At 41.3% G+C, this 18,384-nt stretch overlaps 1 protein-coding gene across 6 annotated transcripts in view; it reads right to left on the reverse strand.

The window, feature by feature from the left end:
* The window catches only part of LOC144510533 (E3 ubiquitin-protein ligase MGRN1-like), a 155,395-nt gene that overhangs the window by 45,626 nt on the left and 91,385 nt on the right, over nucleotides 1–18,384 (reverse strand). For all 6 annotated transcript variants that reach the window (XR_013500643.1, XM_078240045.1, XM_078240046.1 and 3 more), the window contains exon 7: nucleotides 7,918–7,961. Coding sequence is in view for 5 of the 6 variants with exons in the window: in XM_078240045.1 (XP_078096171.1) it covers nucleotides 7,918–7,961 (44 nt within the window). In the remaining variant the exon portion in view is untranslated. The remainder of the gene's footprint in view (nucleotides 1–7,917; nucleotides 7,962–18,384) is intronic.

Raw genomic sequence — 18,384 nt, forward strand, 5'->3', positions numbered from 1 at the left:
CTATTCAACACTGCTATAAACTAAACTCTATTTGTACAAACAGCCAAACAATTATATGAGTATGATTTTGTTTGGGGTGAAGGGTGGAGTGGGGAGAGGGAGAGAGAAAAGGGAGCAAACTGCTACTTAGAAATCAAAATGCAACAAATTAGTGACTGCCCAGGTAAACATACTGCATTCCAATGAAATGAAAATTATCTGTACCAAGATATCACCATCAATTATTAGCTTGTTCCTTCAGTATTTCAATACTTGGATGCATTTTATTGTTTTGGAGGTCTAGAAACATCCGACTACCAAGCTACAAGGCAATTTCATTTGTATTTCAATGTTAGGTTTCCAACAGAGCGTCTCTTCAAAGTCTAACAGCGGTTCCTATATACAAACCTAGAACCCCCTTCAAACCGGAGTTCTACCTTCTCCAGCAGATTACAAGTGCATGAAACCTGTGTGCAACAAGACAGTGTGTGATGGGCCAATTATCCCCAAGAGCTGCAGATTCAGACAGAAAAATGAATGGCAAACTGTTCTGTGCAAATCTCATACTCATGTACCCTTCAAAACAGATTCCAAATCTAAGTTACTGTTTGTGTTGGGGGAAAAAAGACAGATTTTAGAATAATTTTGAACCTGATCAAATTCCAGCTTATAATTGGTTTTGGTGTTGGAAACTACACTATTAACCCTCTGGAGTAGAGGTTTCCGGTTAACAATACTTACGTAAAAACAGACATTGAAACCAATGTTGTCAATACACTGAGGTCTATCTCTGATGACTTTGCTTGTCTACATTGATTAAACAACATCATCTATTTCTTCCACATGAAAAAAGACAATCCTTTTGGAGGGGAAATAAGCCTTTTAATCCTTTAAGTAAATCAAACCAATAACTGAAAACTTACTACAGCAGCAAGTTTTGTAATTAACTGTGGTTGATCTTCCTGTCATTACTTGGGCCACGAAGGGCTGATAATCAGAATCGATACCCATAGTAATAATGAGTAAGAAACTGATCGTGCACTGGGAATGAGCACGTACATAACAACCACTTGCATTTGGATAGTGCCTTTAATGTAGTAAAACATCACCAGAGGCTTTCCAGGAGTGTTATGAACTTTTGACTCAGGAGGAGATTAGGGCAAGTAGCCAAAATGCTTACTCAAAAAGGTGGGTTTTATGGAGCAAGTTAGAAGATGCGGAGAGCTTTAGGTAGGAAGAAGGATGTTAAATAGCATACCCTCTAAATCTTATAGGATCTTTGGTAGAAGCAAGGAAGTTATACTGAACCTATATAAACACAGGTTAAGCCTCAGTAGGGGTATTACGGTCAATTCTTGGCACATACTTCAAGGAGGATGTCAAGGCCTCAGGGTGCAGAGAAAATTTACTGGAATTATACCCAGGCTGAAATATTTCAGCCGCATGGAGAAATTAGAAAAGCTACAGTTGAATCCCTTAAAAAATGAGAGCATATTCTGAATTTCTTCCCACATTCATGATATTACATACATTAATATGTCATTTGTTAGACTCAACTATTCCAATTGTCATGTCCAATGAAGGAAGCCACATTCATAACTTTTAAATCATTAAGTTTAAGTGTGGAATCTTTTGGAACGGACTCGTTTTAAAACAATTGATGATGGGCTTCAAATGAGGGCTGCCAAGGGTCACTTGACTCTGTGCATTTAAAAACTGCTGCAGTGTCTCTAAAGGACACATTCCAGACTAGAGGTGCCACCACCAATATCATTGAAACAATCATGGGACCTTTCGGAAATCAAAATAGTGATTGTCTTAATGACCAAGTTGTGGCTAATCAACTTGACCCAACACTACTTGTGGAAGGAAACTGAGAGAAAGCACATAGTTTGTCTCCTTGTTAGTCTCCTTATTTAAAGCTTTAAGTGTTATCTACACAAAGATGTAACATCTGCAGCAACAGTAGCAGCACAAAGGCAGTAATACCTATGCCTTACAAGCTGGAGACTGCAACATCATAAGCTCTTCTTTTCTTAGAATCTTAGAAACCCTACAGCACAGAAAGAGGCCATTCGGCCCATCGACTCTGCACCGACCACAATCCCACCCAGGTCCTACCCCCATAACCCTACATATTTATCCACTAATCCCTCTAAACTATGCATCCCAGGACACTAAGGGCAATTTTAGCATGGCCAATCAACCTAACCCACACATCTTTGGACTGTGGGAGGAAACCGGAGCCCCCGGAGGAAACCCACGCAGACAGTGACCCAAGCCAGGAATCGAACCCAGGTCCCTGGAGCTGTGAAGCAGCAGTGCTAACCACTGTGCTACCGTGCCGGGATAGCAAAGAGACCTCCCAGTAACAAGATTGCAAGTAATTACCTCCATGATCTGCAGAAAGTTTATGTCTTAGAGAGAAACCTGCAATGTCTCTGGTAGACAACTTTAGCAATTGAATCTACCTAACCATACATCGATAAAAACTTCTTCACCAGGCATGCATCGTGTGGTTTCCAAGACAAGCCAATCACATGAATTATAAATTTTTTTGTTCATAACTTGTAAAACTATTCTCTTTCCATGTAATTTTCTTGAAAGATGAGTGTGTGCGCACGTATATGATGTTTGGTGTGAGATGTAGTGTTAGATTTTCAGGGGGAATAAAAATCCTCTTTATTTAAACTCATGAAAAGCTTGCTGCTGGTTTTTCAAATTGGCCACATACAGAAACATGCACCACTCCCTTTTCAAAACACACATTACGGATAGCAAAGGAAGGGAACACGGGTTTTGGTTCTCTCCCACGCCGGTCTGTAACGCAATATTCTCCTGGTCAGCCTTTCATCTTCCACCCTCAGTTAACTTGACTTTATCATATCAAAGCATTGCAGCATGCGTCCTAACTCACAGCAGGTCCCCTATATCCATTATATAGTGTTTATTGGTTATTGGTTCCCAGTCCAGCTATGTCTCAATTTTCAAGATGAAACCTTTCTGCCCCTCACTGCCTGCGATCTGAACTCGGCAGTACAAGTATTGTGCATTCTCTGAAATCCATTGTTTGAACTTCATGCTCTCTCTAAAATCAGTCGTTTCAGCAATGTAATTTCTCTGAACTTGGTAGTGTAAATGTTTGTGCTCTGAGAAGCCAGGGCGAAGTGCTGCGAATGCTCTTAACCTGGAGTGTGAGCCCTGTATGGTGTTAATGCAAGTTTTGTTACTCATGTGTTACTGACTGGATTAAATCACACAATATAATTCAACTGTTTTGGCCCTGTCCTCCAAGGGGACCAATTAGAAATCTGTTCCAACCCACTTTTGCAAATAAACACAGCTAATGATGCAGCTTGCCAGGGACTCCCCTGCTGCAACTCATCATTCAGATGCTATGCACTTTGAGTTAAAAAAAATGTACAAGAAAGCTGTGTTGCTCAAAACATTACTGCAGCATTTCACAATACATAAATATTTAAATCTGTCCAATGCACCAAAACACAATCTCACAGAACCAAATCTTCTAACATTGCTGTTACTATAAACATGGGCCTAGATTTTCCAGTCTTTGTATCATCAGAGACCAGATGTATCCTTGCCATGCTCTTTGAGATCCTTCCTAAGAGCCGGTGCAATTATTCCGTAAAGGTTGCCTGGGATGTTTGAACTCCGATGGGCAATTCCACTTTTACCCAAAACCTTCTTTAAAAAAAACAATCTCCAAATCATAGAATCATAGAAACCGTACAGTGCAGAAAGAGGCCATCTGGCCCATTGCGTCTGCACCGACCACAATCCCACCCAGGCCCTACCCCCTTATCCCTACACATTTACCCGCTAATCCCTCTAACCTACGCATCCCAGGACACTAAGGGGCAATTTTATCATGGCCAATCAACCTAACCCGCACATCTTTGGACTGTGGGAGGAAACCGGAGCACTCGGAGGAAACCCACGCAGACACGAGGAGAATGTGCAAACTCCATACAGACAGTGACCCAAGCCGGGAATCGAACCCAGGTCCCTGGAGCTGTGAAGCAGCAGTGCTAACCACTGTGCTACTGTGCCGCCCACTCTGAGCTAGAGTCGGAGACTTTGGACAGTTCTGAATTATTTACCAAGATAATTCCCCAGGAAAACAGAAAAATCCTACTCTAACTCCTGGGTAACTATATAACAGATTCCCCACACCGACTTCCCCCGTCAGCCCCCCCCCAACCGAATACCCCCGGGCCGACCTGACTCGCCCCAACGTTCTGACTCTCCGCACCCCCACAAATCCTCAACTTACCCTCAGCCAGACCTGCCTAGCCCCCAACCTGACAATCCCTCCCAACCCACCTACCCACTCGCCCTACCACCTCACCAACGCACTTACACAACTACCCATACACTCACCCATTCATACACTCGCCCACTCACTGAAAAGTTGTTAAAATGTCCCAGTGCTTTTTTTGTTTATTAATATTACAAGTAGCTTACATCAACACTACAATGAAATTACTGTGAGAATCCCCTAGTCGCCACACGCCTATTCGGGTACACTGAGGGAGAATTTAGCATGGCCAGTGCACCTAACCAGCACATCTTTTAAACTGTGGGAGGAAACCGGAGCACCCGGAGGAAACCCACACAGACACAGGGAGAACGTGCAGACTCCGCACAGACAGTGACCCAAGCCAGGAATCATTTGTAATCCACATCTGGGTTTCAATACCAATTTCCAAGACAAAATGGTGCCCGTTTTCTGTGAAAATAACGCAGGACCATTTTACAGCCATTGTTTTCACATGCGCATGTTTAACACACACCTGATTCTGGTCCAATCTTCAACTAAAGTTCAATTTCACTGAATTTAAAAATGCATAAAGTTTGAGCTGTAAGATGACAGAACCCAGAAAACCCGGGTCCCTGGCGCTGTGAGGAAGCAGTGCTAACCACTGTGTCGCCCAGTGTGTTGGTGAACACTTACCAGACTACCCCATAAAAATGGGGCGTGGCTAATCTTCTGGGGAGTAGTTCAATGGAAAAACTGCTCCGCATTTCTGAAGAAGCCAGAAGACATAAACTGTGGAGCTCAGGCATGACACAGAAAAGTAGGAACGGAGCAGCAATCCGATGTTGATTGCTGGTCCTCGGAAGATTCCAGCCATGGTTATTTTTCAGGTCTTTGTCCTTGTTAATGGGACAGAAGGCATGGGGATAGGCAGAAGAGGGATAGACTGGTTTGTATTTTTTAATAATAGCACTGACAGTCAATGCAAACAATGAAACTGGCAGTATAGCATTATCTGCTATTTTCTTCAGCATTTGAAACCTCATTTAAAAACTAGGAAAGCTGTTCAAAGGCAACCTCATCGAAAGTTACTGACACCATCCAAAATTGTTTCCCCCCACCCCCCTTTGATCACCTATAGTGGCTCTTCAACGTGCTGTAAATACTAAGAGAAGCTTGTGAAATGAAATTTCCTAAATGAGAAAGCAAGCGTCACTCTCAAATAACACAAAAGGTGTACACAAAATTCTCACAAGTCACAATTTAACTTTTCCATGATTGGTTACAAAAAGAAAACGCACTACCTTCTCCCATCACCAACCTGATATGGGGCCATCAATTTTTCATGAAAGAAAAGAATAATTTAAATCAAGACATCGCAGCTTAAATTCAAAATTGTGAGACTGCCCCTGAAGATTATTATTAGACGGATGGTAAATCTAATGTAATTTTAGCAAAAGAAACCAAGTGGAAGAAAAATTAGAAAATATATCCTCACACACTTCACAAGATTTCCTTTAAAGTAGTCAACTTCAAATTGTCAGAATTAATCCATGCCAACATTTGCACGAAACATCACTATTCCAAAAGGAATTCCAGAAATATTTATACTTTCAATAAAATGATGTGTTCTGCAGCAACTCTGCTGAAAACAGTTGTCCTCCTAATGCTGTTTCCAGACAAACTTGTATTTAATAAAGGCAGAATAACTTTATAAAGAAAGTGTGACTCCTAGCAAACCCTCTTGTCACCCAAACTGATGCATTTTTGTGATTTCTGACGTGATGTTCTGTCACCTTACAGCTCAAACTTTATGCATTTTTAAATTCACCGTGAAATTGAACTTTAGTTTGAAACTTGGACTGCAATCAGGTGCATGTTAAACATGCGCATGCGAAAACAATGGCTGTAAAATAGTCCTGCATTATTTTCACAGAAAACGAGCACCGTTTCATCTTGGAAACTGGTAGTGCTACCCAGATGTGGATTACAAATGAAAATATTTACGGGAGAGACCGGGATGGTGTGTTGTAGGCGAACGCACAACATAAATGCAATACTGGACAATTTTGAGATTAATTCTGAAAAACAGTTATGCTGGGTGTGTGAAAAGCTAACATGGCATTACTAGGACAAGGTCAGATTGTCCATGGTATTAGAGCTATTGCTGTCTACTTTTTTTTTGTAATACATACACCAGAGTGCACAATTAAATTTTAATGAGGTCCATTAGGCTAATAAAGAGCCTGTCTACAATCATTCTGCGCTCAACATTAGAGAAAACATTCATCTGTAAATTCATCAAATGTGCACCACACCTCAGACAGAAATGAGAATAGTTTAAAAAATTTTGCAACATATTTCTTTACATTCTGGGAACAATTATTGTGGATATGATCGTACTGGGGCTTTTTATGCACCAGATTCTACTGAAATTGTTGAGAGGTTTATTACTTGAAACAAGATGCTGCAGGCCTTCATCCAAGTCTGCCATTTTAATAAAATAAGGTAATAAAATAAGGCACAGCCATGCAAACAGAATGTTACGACTTCAGATGCATCATACAAGGATCCAGCATAACCTCCCTTATTTAAAATGCATTATTATTTAATCTTTACATGCATTTGATTGTTTTGCCATAAATTTCCAAACATGAATTATTCAAAATACTGCAGCCCAATTTTATTTCACTAATTTACCATTTACACCACTCTGTTTTATTCACTGATTTCTATAGGCTACTGACATTGAAACATTTAGAAAAACTTCTACTGTCAGCACTGTCTTTACTCTTTCATAGCAATGAAAATCAGCCAATATTTCAACATTATACGAAATAAATATGGAAGCTTCTTCCAAAACTAAAAATCTGATTACCAGTACATTTTTAACCAAGATTGAGTTCGCCTTCCAATATTATCACCAAGAAATAATTTAAGTTTATTTATTCATCACAAGTAGGCTTACATTAACACTGCAATGAAGTTACTATGAAAATCCCCTGGTCGCCACACTCCGGCGCCTGAGGGAGAATTTAGCATGCACCTATAACATGTAACTAATGTATTACATCAAACAATTCCACTATTTAAAATGATACTGTGATCGCTGAGTTTCAGGAGCTCATTTCAGATATCAGAATAACTGGCTTCATCACTATAAAATATATTTATAAAATAAATAGTTAAATTGGTGAAGTAAATTTAATATTTTCCAGATATTGTAGGATCGTTCAGCTGTTTTAACATTATAAAGTAATGCCTTTCAGCTTTGACAAAGGGTCATCTGGACTCGAAACATCAGCTCTTTTCTCTCCTTACAGGTGCTGCCAGACCTGCTGAGATGTTCCAGCATTTTCTCTTTTGGTTTCAGATTCCAGCATCCGCAGTAATTTGCTTTTATACATTATAAAGTAACACTTCTGGACAGCAATTGTACCTTTAAAATAGGACAAATTAATGAAAGCTGCCATTACATGATAAGCATCTTTTAGGGTGAAAAATTTTGTTGATAGGCAATGCTTCAGTACAATTTCTTAGAATAAATGTCACTTGAATTCATCTAAAATGAAATCAGCTCTTGATCCACGAGATGGAATTATTATGATGACATTACATTCAGACTGACTGGGTTGCATACACAGCCATTCATTACTTACTTTTTCCATTGCAGCCAAAAGAATATGGGCATGCCCAGAGTATTCTGTAACAGAAATTCAAATCAGATTTATTGTATTATAACAAGTAGCAATTTAATAAACTTCAAAAAGGCAGTGTCTATTTAAGAAATATAAATCCACACTTCAAAAAGAATTAAATATAAATCTGTTCCACTGGTGAAGCCAATCCAATTACCATTGTCATTTTTCCAATCGAAATCTAAAGTCAGTCTGACCAATGAAACGAATATAGAACATACTTGGGAAGATTATAAACTGTAATCCCAAATCAAGAAATCTTGAATTCATTCAGAAATCTTAAACCATTGCTTGTTTTCAATCTCAAACATACCATTCATAGAGAAGGAAAGGAGAGTGCGCAGAATGTAGTGTTACAGTCATAGCTAGGGTGTAGAGAAAGACCAACTTAGTGCGAGGTAGGTCCATTCAAAGTCTGATGGCAGCAGGGAAGAAGCTGTTCTTGAGTCAGTTGGTATGTGACCTCAGACTTTTGTATCTTTTTTCCGACGGAAGGTGGTGGGAGAGAGACTGTCCAGGGTGCATGCAAGCCTGAGGCAGTAATTTTTTTTTTCTGCTAAACAACTCAACTAGTCCCACTCTGCTGTCCTTTAAGATTCCTTGTGATGAAAATAGTAGTAAAAGGGTTTATAATCTTTGCATTATTACCTGGGCTACATGCAAATTATTGTCAAGATATATATTCACAATATATATTAAATGATTTCGATGAAGGAAGCAAATGTAATATCTCCAAATTTGAAGATGGCACGAAGCTGGGTGGGAGGGTGAGCTGTGAGGAGGATGCAGAGATGCTTTGGTGTGATTTGGACAAGCTGAGTGAGTGGGGAAATGTTTAGCTGATGCAGTGTAATATGGATAAATGTGAGGTTATCCACTTTGGTAGCAAAAATAGGGAGGCAGATTATTATCTGAATAGCTATAAATTAAGAGGGGGAAATGTGCAACGAGACCTGGGTGTCCTCGTACACCAGTCACTGACAGTAAGCATGGAGTGCAGCAGGCAGTAAACAAATGGTATGTTGGCCTTCATAGTGACAGGATTGGAGTGCAGGAGCAGGGATGTATGTCTTGCTGCAATTAAAGAGCGCCTTGGTGAGGCCACACCTGGAATATTGTGTGCATTTTTGGTCTCCATATCTGAGGAAGGATGTTTTTGCTATAGAGGGAGTGCAGGGAATGTTTACCAGGTTGATTCCTGGGATGGTATGAGAGATTGAGTCAGTTAGCATAACATTCGCCGGAGTTCAGAAGAATGAGGGGAAATCTCACAACAACCTATAAAATTCTAACAGGACTAGGCAGGGTAGATGCAGGAAGGATGTGCACGATGGTGGGGGTGTCCACAACCAGGGGTGGTCTTAGTCTAAGGATACGGGGTAAATCTTTTAGGACTGAGATGAGGAGAAATTTCTTCACCCACAGAGCAGTAAGCCTGTGGAATTCGCTACCAAAGAAAGCAGTTGAGGCCAAAAATGTATATGTTTTCAAGGAAGACTTAGTTATAGCCCTTGCTGATTAAAGGATATGGGGCTTGCGGGGCGGGGGTGGGGGGGGGGGAGAGAGAGGAGAGAGAGAGAAATCAGTCTGTTCAGTTGGATGATCAGCCATGATCATAATGAACGGTGGAGCAGGCTCAAAGGGTCGAATGGCCTACTCCTATTTTCTATGGTTCTATGAAAGCAGATTAGGGAGGTGAATGTGTGGCTGAGGAAGTGGTGTTGGAGAGAGGTTGCATTTCATGGGTCACTGGCACCATTATTGGGTCAGCAAGGAACAGTGCTGTTGGGATGGGCTACACCTAAACTGGCCCTAGAGGAAAGGATAGATAGCACAGTCACAAGGACTTTAAACAAGCAAATGGAGTGGAGGCTCAAGTGGAAAAGGTAATATGAATAATAGTTTGAAAATGAAAGAAAGGGAAGGAAATAGAGTGACTTTAGGCACCCCAGACACGATGGATTAATTTACTAACAATTTTTTAACTGATTCATTTACTAACATACTGTTTTAAGGATCAGATTGAGCTGTCGAGGACAAAAATATTGAATTTATCGGTCTGGATTTTCCCAATCGCAGTTACACCCCAATGTCAGGAGCATTTCCTTCTCCCGATCCCGCTGGAGGTAACAGTGCACCCATCGTCAATATTTTTTTCAGGAGGCACCAATTTGAGAGTCACCTCCAGATAGCCAATCAATTACATACGATGGGTGTGAGTAGGAAGTGGGAACTGGAAGCTTTCAAAGTGGATGCAGGCAGAGAGATGCAGTATTGAGGGGGCGTACAACAGAGAAGTGCCAAACAGTCAGAGGCTCTCTAACATCTCATTGGTGGTTATGATAGACATGCTGTGAACCATAGAGGTTTACAGCATGGAAACAGGCCCTTTGGCCCAACTTGTCCATGCTGTCCAGTTTTTACCACTAAGCTAATCCCAATTTCCCGCATTTGGCCCATATCCCTCTATACCCATCTTACCCACATAATTGTCTAAATGCTTTTTAAAAGACAACATTGTACCCGCTTCTACCACCACCTCTGGTAGATCATTCCAGACACTCATCACCCGGTGTGAAAGAAATTGTCCCTCTGGACACTTTTGTATCTCTCCCCTCTCACCTTAAACCTATGCCCTCTAGTTTTAGACTCCCCTATCTTTGGGAAAAGATATTGACTATCTAGCTGATCTATGCCCCTCATTATTTTATAGACCTCTATAAGGTCACCCCTATGCTCCAGGGAAAAAAGTCCCAATCTATCCAGCCTCTCCTCATAACTCAAACCATGAAGTCCTGGTAGCATCCTAGTAAATCTTTTCCGCACTCTTTCTAGTTTGGCTTCTCTTTTATTTCCCGAGAACAGCAGGAGAAGGCCAGCCAGGGAAATAAAGGAGGCATGGCTGGAAGTCGCTGGAGAGGTCAACAGCCACAGAGTTGTTAGCAAGACTTGGGTCTAGAGTTGGAAGCACGTCAATTTGTGTGTGTGTGTGTGTTAGGGCAAGGTGAACACAAAACATTGCCAAGCTCAGCACTGAGCTTTTTAGAAACAGCACATCTCTGAGCAGGAGGACCTCAAGATATACTGTAATTAGGTACACAAAGGAGATCATTGCACATTGCTTTGATTGCTGAGGGATGGCAAAGTAGTCTTGGGAAGATGGTAATGTGAACACTGGGCAAGTGCAATAACAGAAGCATCACCTCAGATAGTGGATGACAATCGGCAAATGGGAAGATTGAATGTAACAATTGCACAAGGAAGACATGGTGGAGTGACCAGTGTTGCAATCCCACAAGGATTTGTGGTGGAACCTGAATTATTCACTGTATTCATGAATGACTCAGGTAATGAGATAGAAATCCACATATTCAGTTTGCCAGTGGCACAAAAATCAGCAGCGTTGTATGCAGTGTACATGGAAGGATAAAATTACAGATCGACTCAGCGGGCAAAACTGTGACAAATAGGTTTCATTGTAGATAAAGGTGAAGTCATTCACTTTGGGTAAAAGTTTTTTAAAAGTGTAATTTCTAAATGGTGGAAAGCTAGAGACAATGGAGTGTCTAAAGTGAATTGGGATTCCAGACACATTGATCATTAGAATGTCAAGAACTGGTGCAAGAAATAATCAAAAAAGGCTGATCGAATGCTGGACTTTATTTCTAGAGGATTAGAATAAAAGGTCAAATAGAAGTCATGCCACAGCTATACAAAGCTTTGTTTAGCCCACATCCAGAGTCGTTGTGGAAACGACACCTCAAGAAGGATAAATTGGTCTTAGAGAGAGTCTAATGTAGATTTACCAGATTGATGCCTGGACTCCAAGGGTTAAATTACATGGAGGGATTACATGAACTAGGGCTCCATTTCCTGCGAATCAGAAGGTTATTTGATCAAAGTTTGTTATATTAAGGGGAACAGATAAGGTACATAGAAACTACTTCTACTGTTTGGGGAGCCTTGGGCAGAGGGGTTTGGTCTAAAAATTAGAGTGGACCTTTCAGGAATGAAATGAGGAAATATTTCTCCACACGAAGTTTGGAACTCGCTTCTGCAAAAAGCAATTGATGTGAGATCAATTTTAAATTTTAAATCCAAGGTTGAACTGGGATACGGGGCAAAGGTGGCTATGTTGAGTTAGATCACAGATCATAGAATCCTACAGTGCAGAAAGAGGCTTTTCAGCTCATCGAGTCTGCACCAACCACAATCCGACACAGGGCCTTTCCCCATAACCCTAGCTAGTCCCCCTGACACTAAGGGGCAACTTAACATGGCCAATCAATCTAACCTGCACATCTTTGGGCAATGGGAGGAAACCAGAGCACACGAAGGGAACCCATGCATACACGGAGATGAACGTGCAAACTCCATACAGGCAGTGACCGAAACCGGGAATCGGACCCGGGTCCCTGGCGCTGAGAGGCAGCAGTGCTAAACACTGTACCACCTTGCTGCCCCATCAGCCATGATTTCATTGAATGGTGGAATAACCTCGTGGAGAAAACAGCCTACTCCAGTTCCTACCAGCTTTCCAGAACTTAAATTACATTGAACTTTTTACATCTCCACTAGGATAACAGCTATTGAAATCAATCATGACTATAACCTTCAGCAAAACTCAGGAATTCATTTGGAGGGGCTATGGAATTCTGTAACTTATAGTGGAATCAATTCCATCAAATTACAGATGTTTTTGAATTCATAAGTATTAGCATGGGATATGTACTCTACTCTGCATACGCTTCCCAAATCAAAACTACATTTAGACTTGATCTCAGTTATCATCACAAAGTAAAAGTAAAACTGACTGACTTTTGTTGTTGCCTTCTCTATTTCACCTTGAGATGTTATTGCTAATATATACAGTTTAGTTTCCACTAACTCGTTTAGTTTCGCTGCAGATCGCCCTCACAATAAAACTTTAAATTAACTGGAACTGACTTCTGTGTTCATAGGAATGAATGACTCATGATCATTAAGCAAGAATGAACATAGTTTTAAACCTGATATGGATCTAAGTTGCCCTACGGCTTGAATGGATAAACCTGTAGATAGCTTCGCCATGCTGCAAGACCTTTGATTCAATTCCCAGTTTGTACTGAAACAGCTGATTTCTGTTGGGGCAGCACCATTGATGTTACAAGTGAATTCAGTGACCTTGCATTAGCAAGGTGGCGTAAGATTCCAGTGTTCCCTATGCAGCAAACCCTGTTGGAAGTACGTATATAAACATATGCATCGGGGATCATGCATAGTTGCAGTCTTCCCCCAGCCACGTCCAAAGAAACATTCATCATCAATAAGACATTTGGACTCCTGAGGATGAGGAAAAAGTCAGTGGAAAATGCTCAACTCCTGCTACTACTATTATACTTCTAAACCCTCACACAATAAAGCAGCTGCACTCAATTAGAACACAGCTGTTTAGCACTTCTTTTAACTAGTGAATTCTATATGTGGCTAGATTTATTTTAAGTTACTTATATTCAGTCAACTGCACTTGTATGTATGAATAAGAAACACGATAGTGGTCAGGGATAATGTAGTCCAGGGGAACAGATACTGCTCCCTGCAGCCATGATGTAAAGCCAGTGATTGCATGCCTAGTGCCAGGTTTAAGGGTATATCTCCTGAAGAACTTGGAGCTTGGTAAGGATCCAGTTATCATTGTCTGAATGACATTAGTATAATTAGGAATGATGCTCCATAGAATTTAAAGAGATTGGGTCCAAATGCATATATAGAAGCTCAAAGGTAATTGAGTTGGTGGATGGGCTACCATGGAAGAAAAGTGCTATCAAAGTCTAGCGAAAGAGAAGGTAATTGAGAGGTTGGATAGGCTAAACATTGATAAAGAGGAGGTATTACAAACGCTTGCTAAACTTAAAAGTTGAAGTCATCTCACCAGATGGGATGCATTTGAGGGTGCTGAGTGAAGCAAAGGTGGGAATTGCAGAGGTAGTGGCCATAATCTTCCTTAGAGACACAGATAGTGCCAGAGGACTGGGGAATTGTGAATAATCGAATCCCTACTGTGCAGGAGGCCATTCGACCCATCAAGCCCACACCAACAACAATACTACCAAGGCCCCATCCCTGCAACACCACGTATTTATTCTGCCAATCCCTCTGACACCAAGGTCAATTTAGCATGGCCAATCAACCTAACCCACATCTTTGGAGTCTTATTTAGAAAAGGGGTTAAGGATAAACCTAGCAACTCCACGGCAGTCGATTTAATCTCAGCCGTGGGAAAGCTTTTAGAAAGTTACCTGGAACAAAATTAACAGTCACTTGGACAAGTGTGGATTAATTAAGGAAAGCCAGCACGGATTTGTTAAATGCAAATTGTGCTTTACAAAACTGATTTAAGTTCTTGATGAGATAACAGAGAGGGTTGGTGAGGGTATTGCAGTTGATGTGGCGACATGAACTTTCAAAAGGCATTTGATAAAGTGACAAATATACATAACAGCAAAGATGAGGCCCGTGGAATAAAGGGACAGCGATAGCATGAATACAGGGTTGGCTGAGTGACAGAAAACAATGTATAGTGGCAAAATCGTTGTTTTTCAGAATGGAGGAGGTACACAGTGGTACATACTATACATTAGTGACCTGTAACATATTCCCCCTTGCTATTAAGCATTAAGTAAACCATGGTTAGAGGACAGGGTGCTACATGTCTGCCTTGATTACATTAAACAACATCCCAATTAGTGGTTAACAAATTCTTGGGTCCATGGTAACAGACATTCTGTCTCTCAATGCAGAACCCAATACAGGCAGAGGGAAAGCAGCTACCACCTATTTCCGACTCTCAAAATGTGCATGAAATAACATGAAACTGATGTGACCAATTTGCTAGTTTATGAGGCCTGTGTTCTCAGCAACTTGGCTATGAATTATGGATGCTTTGTTTTTTCTTCATTCAGGGAATTGGATGTCACTGGCAAGGTCATAATTTATTGTCCATTTCTAATTGCTCGAGAAGGTGGTGATGAGCCGCCTTCTTGAATCCCTGCAGTCCATGTGGTGTAGGTATACCCACAGTGCTGTTGGCACTCATCAAGCAGAAGCGACTTTGCTGGTTCAGGCACATTTACAGGAGGGGAAAAGGTCAGATACCAAAGGATTATCTGATTAGAAACCAGAAAACCAGTAGGTACCATAGAACCATAGAAGCCATAGAAACCCTACAGTGCAGAAAGAGGCCATTCGGCCCATCGAGTCTGCACTGACAACAATCCCACCCTATCCCCGTATCCCTACATATTTACCTGCTAATCCCTCTAACCCTCATATTTACCCACTAATCCCTATAATCTATGCATCCCGGGACACTAAGGGGCAATTTAGCTTGGCCAATCAACCTAACCCGCACATATTTGGACTGTGGGAGGAAACCCACGCAGCCACGGGGAGAATGTGCAAACTCCGCACAGACAGTGACCCGAGCCGGGAATCGAACCCAGGTCCCTGGAGCTGTGAAGCAGTAGTGCTAACCACTATGCTACCGTGCCGCCCCAGTTGTAGGTGTTGTACAAAGTTGTTTTTGCCTATTGCCTAGCCAGTGTAGCCAGTGCTGGTAGTGCACGGCAGCTCACAAGTGATGTGGCCATTTTTCTCTGAGGTCAGCTGGTATCACCCAGGTGCGAAATTTCACTGACTTCTCTCTTTTCCCCCTTTTTTTAACTTCCTGAAGTGTGCGGATCCACAGATGTTAGGACTCAAATGGCTTGTCTTGTTGGTGAACGACAGAAGATTCACCACCCACGGATGGGGAATTATAGGCAAGCGTGGTCTCTTTGACCACCATGTATATGTACTTCCAGCAGAGTTTGCTGCCTATGGATCATTGAAAGCTTCCTCCACCCTGCTAATGCAAGGTCACCCACTTGTAACGTAGTGCTGCTCCAACAGTATCAGTCCCATTTCAAGGATGTTTGCAAGTGTGCATGAAGGCCCTTAACATCGATTTTCACACTATAAGAAGCTATTACCCTCACAAAGGATTTGAATTGCTGCATGTCCATCATCCTATGTAGATGGAGAGATGCCAACAATTACTTTAAAGAGTCAGACTTGAGTATATAGGGAATGATTTCAAAATTTGCAGATGACACAAAACTTGGAATTATTGTGAACTGAAGGAGGTTATTTATAGATTTAAGATATAGACAGCATGGAATAGGCAGACATGTGGCAGATGAAAGTTAATGCAGGGAAATGTGAAGTGATGCATTTTGGTAGGAAGAACTCAGAGAGGTAACACAAAATACACTGTACAATTCTAAAGGAGATAGTCATCGACTTCAGGAAACGTAGTGGAAGACATGCCCCTGTCTACTTCAATGGGGACGAAGTCGAAATAGTTGAGAGCTTCAAGTTTTTAGGCGTCCAGATCACCAACAAGCTGCCCTGGCCCCTCTGTGCCAACGCTATCGTTAAGTAAGCCCACCAACGCCTCTACTTTCTCAGGTAGCTAAGGAAATTTGGCATGTCAGCTACGACTCTCACCAACTTTTACAGATGCATCATAGAAAACATTCGTTCTGGTTGTATCACAGCTTGGTACAGCTCCTGCTCTGACAAAGATCGCTAGAAACTACAAAGGGTCGTGAATGCAAACCAGCCTTCCATCTACTGACACTGTCTATACTTCCCGCTGCCTCGGAAAAGCAGCCAGCAAAATTAAGGACCCCACCACCCCGGACATATTACCTTCCACCTTCTTCCATCGGGAAAAAAGATACAAAAGTCAGAGGACACGTACCAACCAATTCAAGAGCAGCTTCTTCCCTGCTGCCATCAGACTTTTGAATGGATCGACCTCGCATTAAGTTGATCCTTCTCTACACCCTAGCTATGACTAACGTTACATTCTACACACCTTTCCTTTTTTTATGTACGTATGGTTTGTCTGTATAGCGCAAGAAACAATACTTTTCACTGTATACCAATATATGTGACAATAATAAATCAAATTCAATCAAAGCGAGTGCAGGGTGGGAGGCAATGGCCTAGTGGTATTATCACTAGACTATTAATCCAGAAACTCAGCTGATGTTCTGGTGACCCGGATTCGAATCCTGCCACAGCAGATGGTCAAATTTGAATTCCATAAAAAATATATTTGGAAATAAGAATCTACTGATGACCATAAAACCATTGTCGATTGTCAGAAAAACCCATCAGGTTCACTAATGTCAAGGAAGGAAATCTGCCATCCCTTACCCGGTCTGGCCTACATATGACTCCAGAGCCACAGCAATGTGGTTGACTCTCAACTGCTCTCTGAACAAGGGCAACTAGGGATGGGCAATAAATGCTGGCCAGCCAGCGATGCCCATGTCCCACAAATGAATAAATAAAAGGATCAGAATTACTGGAGGATATATGCGTACAAATTATTGGTGACAGGGCAAATTGAGAAAGTAGTTTATAAGGTATATGGGATGCTGGACTTTATAACTGAGGCATTGAGTAGAAAAGCAAGGAAATTATGATGAACTTGTATAAAACACTAGCTCAGCCTCAACTAGAGTAATGCATCTCAGTTTAGGAAGGAAGGCTTTACACGGCATTACACGGAAAAAAATGAGAAGAATGGTTCCAGAGATAAGAGAGCTCAGTTACCTGGATAGATTGGAGAAGCTGGGACTGTTCTACTTAGAGAAGAGAAGTTTGAGAGGAGATTTGATAGAAGTATTCAAAAGCATGAGAGGTTCAGACAAAGTAAATAGGAACTATTTCTTTTGGCAGAAGGGTGAAGAACCAGAGGACACTGATTTAAGGTGATTGCTAAAAGAAGCAACAGCGACTTGAGGAAAACCTTTTTATGCAATGAGTGGTTAGCACCTGGAATGCACTGCCTGATGAGTTTTGGCAGCAGATTCAATAGTGATTTTCAAAAGGTAAAAATAATAAATGCGCAGGATTATGGGAAAAGGGCAAATGGAAGGACTAGCTAAATTGCTCTTGCAGAGAGATGGTGTAGACGCAATGGGTTGTCTGGTCTCCTTCTGTTCTATGACCATCTATCATTCTATGATCTAGCACTATATAGTTAAAGAAGTCCATGATTAACACAGTCACAGGACTAAAACTCCTCGTGTTCAGAATAATTTCCTCAGATTCATCATTATCTTTGTCATGTGTCATTCAAGGACCTTTTCTCTTCTCTTTGAGCAGTTTACTATAATGATACATCAAATGACACCTGAAGCACCCATTAAATGTTCCTTGGGAATACTTGAGATTTTGTCTTCTTTCACCAAATCTGCTAACGGTACTTTTATTCTCTGAGAGTCTTTCACCTTCCAGTGTATTGATGATGCACTGAGGATCTGGACCATTCTGAAATCTGATAGCGAGTCTTCTATTCTGTGTGTCACCATAGAATGTCTCCATTGTTCTATT

This window comes from Mustelus asterias, chromosome 23, assembly GCF_964213995.1.
Source record: "Mustelus asterias chromosome 23, sMusAst1.hap1.1, whole genome shotgun sequence".
Taxonomy (NCBI): domain Eukaryota; kingdom Metazoa; phylum Chordata; class Chondrichthyes; order Carcharhiniformes; family Triakidae; genus Mustelus; species Mustelus asterias.